This window comes from Trichosurus vulpecula, chromosome 5 (assembly GCF_011100635.1).
Source record: "Trichosurus vulpecula isolate mTriVul1 chromosome 5, mTriVul1.pri, whole genome shotgun sequence".
In the NCBI taxonomy this organism is placed as follows: Eukaryota; Metazoa; Chordata; class Mammalia; order Diprotodontia; family Phalangeridae; genus Trichosurus; species Trichosurus vulpecula.
This window is the reverse complement of record NC_050577.1, coordinates 212,405,306-212,416,283: the sequence shown is the minus strand read 5'-3', so window position 1 is coordinate 212,416,283 and position 10,978 is coordinate 212,405,306. Positions and strand designations below refer to the sequence as shown.

Genomic DNA, 10,978 nt, shown 5'->3' with positions numbered 1-10,978 from the left:
CTAAGTTATCACTCTTTGCAGATGTTGTTATGATTTACTTATAGAATTCTAGAGAATCAAGTAAAAAACTACTTTAAATAATAAATAACTTTAGCAAAGTTGCAGGATATAAAATAAACCCACATAAATTCTTGGCATTCCTACATATTACTAACAAAGCCCAACAGCGAGAGATAGAAAGAGAAATTCCATTTAAAGTTACTGTAGACATTATAAAACACTTGGGAGTCTACCTGCTAAGACAAACACAGGGCCTATATGAACACAATTACAAAATGCTTTTCACACAAATAAAGTCCGATGTAAATAAATGGAAAACATCAGTTGCTTGTGGTTAGGCTGAGCTAATATAATAAAAATGACTGATGTACTCATTCAGTGCCATACCAATCAAACTACCAAACAATCATTTTACAGAGCTGGATAAAATAATAACAAAATTCATCTGAAAGAACAGATTTTCCAGAATATCAAAGGAATTAATGAAAAGAAATGCTAGGGAAGGTGGCCTAGCCATACCAGATATTAAACTATATTATAAAACAGCAGTCATCAAAACTACTTGGTACTGGCTAAGAAACAGAGTGGTGAATCAGTGCGATAGGTTAGGTACACAAGACACAATAATCAATGACTATAGCAGTCTACTCTTTGATAAACCCAAAGAATTCAACTTCTGGGATAAGAATTCACTATTTCACAAAAACTGCTGGGAACATTGGAGAATAGTATGGCAGAAACTGGGCATAGACCCATATCTTACACTATATATCAAAATAAAGTCAAAATGAGTTCATGATTTAGGAATAAAGGCTATTATAAGCAATTTTGGAGAGCAAGAAATAGTTTATTTGTTAGATGTATGGGAAAGGGAAGAATTCATGACCCAACGAGAGATAGAGAGCATTACAAAATGCAAAATGAATAATTTTTATTACGCTAAACTGAAAAGTTTTTGTATAAAGAAAGCCAATGCAACAAAGATTAGGAGGGAAGCAGAAAACTGGGAGAAAATCTTTATAACCAGTGTCTCTGATAGGCCCCATATCTAAAATATACAGGGAACTGAACCAAAGTTATAGGAATACAAGTCATTCCCCAATTGAGAAATGGTCAAAGGACATGAACAGGCGGTTTTCAGAGGAAGAAATTAAAGAGATCTATAGTCATATGAAAAAATACTCTATGTCACTATTGATTGAATGCAAATCAAAACAAATTCTTAGGTTCCACATCTCTTCTGTCAGATTGGCTATCATGATAAAACAGGAAAATGGTAAATGCTGGAGAGGATGTGGGAAAATTGGAATAGTATTACGTTGTTGGTGGAGTTGTGAACTGATCCAGCCATTTTAGAGAGCAATTTGGAAGTATGTCTAAAGGACTATAAAAATGTACATACCCTTTGGCCCAGCAATACCACTTCTAGGGCTATATTCCAAAGGGATCATACAGTGGGGAATGGACCTGTATTTACAAGAAATATTTATAGCAGTTCTTTTGTGGTGGTAAAGAATTGGAAGTCAAAGGGATGCTCATCAATTGGGGAATGGCTAAACCAATCGTGCTATAGGAATGTAATGGAGTACTATTGTGCAATAAGAAATGAGGAACTAAAGGACTTCTTTATAACCTGGAAAGACTTATATGAACTGATGCTGAGTGAAGGGAGCAGAACCAGGAGATCATTACACAGGATTACAGACACATGGTGTCTGTGAGGACTAACTTTGATAGATTTGACTTCTCTCATCACTACAAGGTTCAAAGACAGCTCCAAAAGACTCATGATGGAAAAAGGTATGCACAACCAGAGAAAGAATCATGGACTCTGAATGCAGATTGAGGGAAACTATTTGCTCTCTTTCTTATTTCCTTCTTTTTTGGTTTCGTTTCTCCTTTCTCATGATTCATTCCATTGGTTCTAATGCTTAACAACTGGACTATTATGTAAATAAGCTCGATGTGAAAGTATATGCAGAACCTACATTGGATTGCATGCCATATTGGGGGTCGAAAAAGGAGGGAGAAAAATTTGGAACCCCAAAACTTGTGGAACTGCATGTTATAAACTAAAAATAAAAAAATAAATTTATAAAAAAAAAAAGAAGGGAGGAGTGGATGTGTGAAGGGCTTTTCATGACTTAAGAAGTAAATGCTCCTCAGGGAATATTGACATCAATTGATCTCTAGGGATAACTCCCCTACCCCAGGGGAAAGGAAACTATATGCTTATCATGGAGTCCTAGAGGGAGGCCAGCTTCTGGGGTTGGAACTAGTGAGGAAACTGACTACTTGCTAGGTCATCATAGCTCTTAATATAATGATACAATATGGTATAAGATAATACAACATAAGATATGATATGATATTATATGATATGAGATTGTTTTGGGGAGAAGCAAGTTGGAAGTGGGTCCACAGATTATGTATTAGCTCAAGAAAGAAGGGAAGGATGCACAGGACATGTACTGAGGGGACCCAGAGCTAGGGGCCTTCATGCTGTGTGCAATGTTGGGCCTGGAGATTCATGGAGCTATTTCTCACTCTAGTCCAAGATGACAGGTCTCTGAAGGCTGGAGTGATTTATGTGGTAGGTGCAGACATCTCCATGCCTGGGTGTCATTTCCAACATCACTAGGGTCTGGAAGGTTGTCACCGTTGCTGATCAGGCCTGTGGACACAACCCCAACTGCCTTCTGCCCATTTCAGGAACTACCTGATCTCAGTGTTACCAGTGTAGAAACCAGTGACAGAGGAGACATGCAGGTTGTGGTGTCCTATGGGAGCCATCTTTGATTGACACACAATCCCCTCTGGTTCAGAGCATCTGTGCATTGTGAAGGACATGACCACTTTGTAGTTGTATTCCACCTGCACTGTCTCTGCCCCAGGTAATTCTTCAGGCTGTTAAAGTATTTGGCATCACACTGCCCCAATTCCTTTTACCACTGTATTTCCTCACTTCCCTTCCGGGTTATAGAAACCACAAGTGCTGCGTTGAGTTCATAAAAAACACTCAGCCTTCACCTGTTCGGTGAAATACCCTTGAAAAATCCTTTTAGTAAAAAGAGGAAAATATTGGAATAATGAGAATGAGATAGCTGCCTAGACATTTTCTTCTAGGTTCCATCAACTCTCCAAAAAAAAAAAAGGAATTATGTGCCAGATAGAACAATTATAGCTAAATCCACAGAATAAGAAAACAACAAGCCTGATTAGTTCAAAGTCTTATGAATTAACATAAGAGAATGCTTATTAATAATGCTTTTATATTCTTACTGTGTGGGACAACAGACCACTGGTTCAAATAAAAAAACAGAGGTGTCTCAGTTTTCTCAAGGTAGAAACAAAACAGAAGCTTTATTTGATCAAGTCTCGCGAGAATTGGGCATCTCCCACTACCAGGGTGGAGATGATAGTGAAGAGGGGCAAGGGGGAGAAGGCAAGCAAGGGGATATATATCCTTGTACAAACAATTCTAAGAAATCCCACCCCAGAGGCTGGACCTCTGTCCCCATTTGCGGGGACAGGTGGCCTTACAATCTAACCAAGAATAAGTTTTACCCAATACCAGCACAGAAACTACATAATTACCTTATAAGGAAACTTTAATGTTAAGATGGCAGTTTGTGAGTAGGCTATGGGAGGGGGAGAGGGGAATACCACCTGATTTCCCCAAAATCGTATGATTTACAGGAAAACGAAACTTAGGCCTAGTGAGGTCCACATCCTAACTAAATTTGTACTATTTGAGTATCACCTTGCCTGAGTTATTCATAGGGAAGCTTTCACAATCTTGTATTCCATTCACAGCTGAACTGACATCTACAAATCTAAAGAAGACGGGGGAGAAAGACATTCCTAAAGGCTAAATAATCAGATTCCCGCAGACTCAAATTTATCCCATTTCCCTTTTCTCTAAATACTGATTCTCAAACTTTAATAATACATACATACATACATACATATATATATATATACATATACCCTGTGAAGTCTTCACACTTTATTCCCTCACTACCTCACACATTACTGAGCACCCCTCTTAGATTAGCCTATAACCTGTCAAGCAGAGACGTACACAAGTCCACTTATGAGTTTGTGTTTAGATCCCAAACAGGGACCTCCCTCCTTCTGCAGAGACTTTGTTGGTACGTTGCACCCACTGACTTCCACCCCAGTTGCAACAAGTAGCAGATTGATTTTGCCCAGCCATGTGGGGAGGTACCTTTTGCCTGGGAGGGAAATGTCTAGGGAACCCCAAAGCAGCAGAAACTCTCACCAGAACACCCTACACACTTCCCTCAAAGCTTCAAAACATGATTGTGGCCCCACCTCAGCCTAGAACCTTTTTCTCATATTTTACTTAAAAAAAACTGAGGCCCTTTGCTGAGAGCTCCCTTTCCCATTCTCTTCATCTCATATCACTCAGACACCTTCTGCCACTATTTCCTTCACCCCAATCTCATACGAAGAGGTGGCACTACTTGACAAGGCAAACCTCTGTGTAAGGGATTCCATTCCATTCTGTCCCCTCCAACACATTGCCCCTCAGCCATCCTTGCTCTCTCACTTATCTTTCATCTTTTCCTGTCTACTGGCTCTTTCCCCTCAGCCTATAAACATGCCCATGTCTCCCCTATCCTCAAAAAACCTTCACTTGATCCTTCCATCCCTACTATCATCTTACATATCTCATCTGCCCTTTGTGTCTGAAGTCCTCAAAAAGACCATCTACAATAGGTACCTCCACTTTATCACCTTCTTAATCTTTTACAGTCTTTTTTTTTAACTCCTCATTGCATTGATACTGCTCTCTCCAACATTATTAATGATCTTCCACTTGCCAAATCCAGTGGCCTTTTATCAATCCTTATTCTTCTTGACCTTTCTGGAGCCTTTAATACTATCAATCAGCCTCTTCTCCTTGATGCTAACTTCCTTCTAGGTTTTCAGGACACCACTTTCTCCCACTTCTCCCCCTACTTATCAGACCGATTCTTCTTAGTCTCCTTTACTGGATTCTTATTTAGGTCATGGGTATCCCACAAGGCCCTTTTTCTGTCCTAGACCCTTTTCTCTTCCCCGTCTGTATTACTTCATTTGATGTTTTCATCAGCAACCATGGATTTAATTATCATTTCTGTGCTGATGATTCTCAAATCTACTTATTCACCCCTAATCTTTCTACTGATCTCTAATATCATATCTCCCACTGCCTTTCAGACACCTCAAATGGGATATCAAAGGATATCTTGAACTCAACCTATCTAAAATGGAAGTCATTATCTTTCTCCCTAAATCTTCTCCCCTTGTAAATTTCCCTTTTGCTGTTAAGAATAGCACCATCCTTTCAGTCCCCAAGGCTTATAAGCTAGGCATCATCCTTGACTCCTCACTGTCTCTCAATCTGTTGCCCAGGTCTGTTGATTTTACCTTTGCAACATCTATAAAATGTACCCCCTTCTATCTTCTGATAGTGACACCACATTGGTACTGGCCCTCATCACTTATGTCTGGACTACTGCAATGGCTTGCTGGTTGGTCTCCCTGTCATGAACTTCTTTCCACTCCAATCCATCTCCTCCATTCAGTCACCAAAGTGATTTTCCTAAAGGGCAGGTCTGACCATGTAATGCCCCTGGAACAGTAAGACAATAAACACAACATCAATGATAATCGTAAATATGCCTATGTAGTTCTGTATTGCAAAGTATGAGAGACTCTCCGTAAAGAAGGTAAAAGAAGTATATCATTTATTCAGACACAAGAAAACTATATCCCATAACCAAATGTTCAGCTCCCACAGCCAGTCAGCCCACTTTATTGTAACAGCAAGGAACTTAAAATACCATATCACAGGCCTGGAGACTGCCATCCCAAAACCTCTCTGACACCCCGCTGAGGTCTTTCCCGAAACAAACTCACAGTACAGCTAAGTCAGCCTGTTCAGTTCTAACAATCTCGAGGGCGGCCATTAGCAGCCATTAGTAGCCATAACATCTCTCTCTCTCTCTCTCTCTCTCTCTCTCAGCATTTTCTGTGACATAACTTCCTTTTCCTGTCAGGAAGCTCCTCCCATCACATGTAATCTATGCTTCTTGTGATGTAAGCAGGTCACATGGCTTATTAATGGGTGGGAAAGATCTTCAAATCTAATTGATACTACAGCCCCCTACTCAATTAAGACTCTAGTCTGGGTATCCTAGCCAGAGGCAAGCATCCTTTTCTAGGGCTTTGATGATGGACTTATCATCAGGTGATGCCATACTCTATATAGGTATTTACAGCCATCAGAATATACAAAGAATTCTTATTGTGGTAATGGCCTTATATAGTCAATTTGCCAAGAGTGTGTTGGTGCATACCCCTCATGGGATTTTCATGGGCTGGAGATCTAGGATGTCCCTTCAGAACTGACAAGATTTGCAGTATTTGGGAGCATGGTTTGACTTGTTATAGGTGGTATGGAGTTCTCTCTCATGGGCTCACAGCTGCATGATTTTCTCATTATTATGGCCTATGTAAGCATGAATTCACTGGGCAATGGAAACTATCTGAGCTGCACAGGCCTGGTCAGCTTGTTTATTCCATATCATTTTGGTGGGAAGGGGACTGTCTTGTGGGCAGAGACACAAGCTACACAGAGTATTCAATTGCTGACATTGGAGGTGCTGCTTTTCCACAGTGATGCTCCCTAGTCAGCCAGTTGGTCATGGGCCTGAACACACACAACTAGGAGACTTTAATTTTATCTAAAGTGTAAACAGAATCTAATCTAGGCAGATTCTAGCCCTAAAAGCATTAACCTATGATCTTGCACCCCTTCACTATAGTTTACGGTAACCTAACTCATGAAGGAGAAAACCAAGCAGAGTGGTCTGGGTAGAGACGGATTCCTCTGTCCAGATTGCTGGAGGAGACTGTCTCATGGTCAAGCCATGTTCTCAGTAGGAAGAATTGAAAACTTTCAGCCCACCTTGGAAGGATTCTGCCAATCAGGGTTGATATATTCTGTCAGGGGCATGCCCTTTCAAAAAAATATTTGAGGCATTCAGTGTCTCCATTAAGTGTCTTTGATTACTGACAAAAACCTCTGACCACCAATTTATTGATTATCTGCTAGTCTAATTAATAAAATGTTTATTTACCCAGAAACTCTGTCTCAGGATTTTCATTTGTGTCATACTCCTGGCTGAATTGTGAAGTACTAGCAAATGCTGGTGGGTATGTTACACCGAGTGTCATAAAAATTGTTCCTCTGATTATGCTGGTTTATTGGCACTTGCTAGTTGAACCAATGTCTAAGTCTTTGCAACATCAAACTGATGATGCCTATGCTGTGGCTGGGCTTTTGGCCCAGGCATTCTTAAACACATAGAATACAGATTTTCCTGGCCTATAACTATGGCTGGCAGTAGGTCTTAAAGCCAATGAGGAAGAGTAGGAAACCAGCCACCAAGGCTAGTCAGGGAGTCAAACAGGGCTGCTGGCTGGCATGACATAGAGGGATATGTCAATGCTGGGAGTTCATGCAGTTAAAGTATAATAGAATTGGGGAAAGATAGAAAACAAAAAAGTGAAGAAAGCTGCAGACTCCTCTGGGCCTGTCTTGAAAGAATTTTTAGGGTCCTTATTAGATACTGCCCAAATAAATCAGCACAGAATACAGACAGGTAAACTGTAGCTTATTTACCCAAATGACATATACCATTCGTAGGTGATGGACACATGTCTGACAACTCTGCAGAATATATATATATATATATATATATATATATGTGTATATATATATATATATATGCATATATATACACATGCACATATATATATATATATATGTATGTATATGTGTATATAGGCAGCTAGACAGCACAGTGGGTAGAGGGAGGAATGGAGAGGAAGTGAGAGAGAGAATTTTTTATATTAATGCAGCATCTCTTTCCTGTCAGCTAAATTAGATGGGATGCAATTGTCACATTTGTCTATATCTCCAACATATTTGTCAATATCTCTAACATTTCAGGAAATATGTCTGGGCTTCTGGGGAGAATTTGACATCATCTTTTCAAATGCCTCCTCCAATGGCCGGAACCTAAGAATCACAACAAAATTCATGCGACAAAATTGCAGTTGGCCTTATCCAAATTAAAAAAAAAAAACAAAAAACCCAAACTCAAGCAGTGTTGGACAGTGGTTCCAAACCAAAATCCCAGAGCCGTGGCTTCGTCTGCATTCTCTCACTGTTGTGGTTTCTTCATGCCAAAGCTTGGCTGTGTCCTTAAACAATTACAAAACTGAGGGCCCTCTTGTTCAGTTAATGCCAGGATTTAAATCCCAAATTGTTTCCCTTGAAGGGACAATGCCTTTTCTAACAAAACTTGGCTTTCTATTTTTAAAGGAGAAACCAAGCTACCAAGTCTTTTTTTACTAGGTTCCCTGATTTAGACCCTACTGGCTCTTGAAGCTTCCTCTCTCAGTCCCTCTCCAGGCTGTCATTCACTCCCCTCCAGCCATCTCTTGCTTTCTAACCCCAATTCCTCTGCTCTTCTGGCTAGGGCTAAGTAAACCCTTAATCCTTTAAATCCAGCCACTTGGAGTCCTTCTGCCCTGGTCTCTGGGCAGGTCAGTACTCCTGGGGGCCAGAATCCAGGCCGGACGGGTGCTCTAGTCCCAGTGATTTTGGATTTACCACAGAGAGGTTAGAAGATTCCAGGGTTAGCAGCTTTTAGCTGCTTGCTGCCTCTTATCTCCTCCCCCCGAAGTTTGCATAGGGTTCATTTTCCGGCCCGGGGGTGGGGCGGTAAGGAGGACTACTCAGGAAGGGCGGGGTAGCGGCTGTTTTCCCAAAGCGGCCAAAGCCACTGAGCGTGCCTGCTTTGGGGACTTTCCGGAATCTGCTGGATCAGCCTTCCCTAGTCCCTTGTTGGAGTGCTCCGCCTCAGGGTTAGGGCCAGGGGAGGGCCTCGGGAGGGAGTCGGGACCGTCATGGCCAGTGGCTGCAGCCTCGGAGATGAAGAAAAAGAAGAGGAAACTCTAAAGAAGTTGATAGTTAGGCTGCAAAATGTCCAGGAAGGAAAACAGATAGAAACCCTGATCCAGATACTAGAGGATATGCTGATGTTAACGTACTCTGATCACGGTAATCTTTTAGCCCTTGTTTCTTCATTTTTTTTTTAAACTTGGGGCAGATATAGCAATCTAAGGAATATATCCATATCCATGCAATCATGGGCCCTTCTAAGGAAATTCATTGGAGATAGTTTTTCTGCATTGGCTCAAACTTTTCGGGGAGCAGAGATCGCTATTTGGAAGGAGTTGAAAACGAAAAGGACTTGCTTTCACTTATTTTCTTTTACTCTTCTGATTTAAAAAAGCTACAGTGAATAATAGTTTTCTTCTGTTTTCTTACCTAGCTTCCAAGTTATTTCAAGGCAAAAATGTCCATATGCCTTTGCTTCTTGTTTTGGATTCCTACATGAGAGTCGCAGGTGTGCAACAGGTAAAAAAATATACTTTATTTTATCTTTGCCCTTTCCTGTTTGGAAAGAAATGTTTTAAACTCCAAGTTCTTGGGAGAAAGTGTTCTGATGTGCTTGGTCTTACTACTAAGGATACTATTTTTGTGTTTACTGTGATTTTTAAAATGGAGAGGTTGTTAAATGTTTTTTGAATGTGTTTTTTTTTTTAAATGCAAAAGGATAGTGACTCATAGTGAATTAGTCTTAGAAGAATAGCATAAAATATGTGGACCGAGGACAATTGTAGTGGAATTGTTTATGGAGGAGGCTGTTAGGGTAGAAAACAAGGAGTATTAGGGGAGTGAAGATTATCTGAGGTGGGAGATGAATATATAAATATAAATGTTTAACCATTTATTATGGTTCTAAGTGTAGTACTGTAGCTTAAATAGCCACTAAAATATTTAGCTGTTTATCAGTTGTGTTATATAATGTAACCTCCTTTTTATCTTTACATTTCCAACAATAGTACAGTTCTTTTACTTGGTAAGTGCTTTGTTGTTGTTCAGTCCTGTCTGACTCCTGACTCTTTGTGATCCTATGGACCATACGTGATTTTTGTTTTTTTTGGGGGGGGGGGCAAAGATACTGGAGTTGTTTGCCATTTCCTTCTCCAGTGGATTAAGGCAAATAGAGATTAAGTTACTTGTTTTAGGTCACTCTGCTAGTAAGTACCTGAGGTCATATTTGAACTCTGGTCTTCCTGATTACAGCCTAGCCACCTAGCTGCCTCTAAGTGCTTAAAAATGTGAACCCTAATTAAGATAATAACTATGTTGTTAAGACCTTCATTTGGGATACAAATTTTTTCTTTAATACAGTTCAAAAGATCTTAGATTTAGAACTAGAAGTGATCTCAGGAGTTACCAAATCCAATTCATCTTACAAGTTAGGAAACTGAGTCACAGAGGTTAATTGATTTGATCTAGGTCCCTCAGATATTAATATTAGAGAGAGGGTTCTAGACCAAGCCCTCTAATTTCAAATCCAATTTGTCATACATATATATTGGACTCAGTAACATCCCTTATTGCTATGCTTTGGCTCAGTTTGCTTTGCAGTATCTAATGAGTGCTTTGATGTCTTGCCCCACCCCGTTATATTTAATTTGTAGTATATAATCAATTCCAAATAAAATGAAAGTAAAACAGAGTAGTAAAATTTCTATAATCTGACATAGGAACCACAGGAATTAGCTGTGCTGCATGGGGTGTGCTACATTTATTAAAAATTAAATATTATGACAGCTGAAAATGTGGTTTATAGTCAAAATAGCCTCTGTAATACTGATAGAGTTTTAAAAGTATAAATTGAGCCCTGTACAAGTAGGCAGGCTCATTTCATGCATTCGCAAAAGGAAATGAGTTTTTCATTTTCAGCATGGTTAGGTGGCTAATGGAAACTGAACTTGGTGAATGTTGATAGCTAACACGATATTAAATATACTCATTTGG

The 10,978-nt window shown here is 39.9% G+C and overlaps 1 protein-coding gene across 1 annotated transcript in view; it reads left to right on the top strand.

Annotated features, from left to right (window-relative positions):
* Window positions 1-8,991: 8,991 nt before the first annotated feature.
* LRRK2 (leucine rich repeat kinase 2) overlaps window positions 8,992-10,978 on the top strand; it is a 232,096-nt gene continuing 230,109 nt past the window's right edge. Inside the window, exons 1-2 of the mRNA XM_036759572.1 lie at window positions 8,992-9,145; window positions 9,420-9,505. Coding sequence (XP_036615467.1) covers window positions 8,992-9,145; window positions 9,420-9,505 — 240 coding nt within the window. The remainder of the gene's footprint in view (window positions 9,146-9,419; window positions 9,506-10,978) is intronic.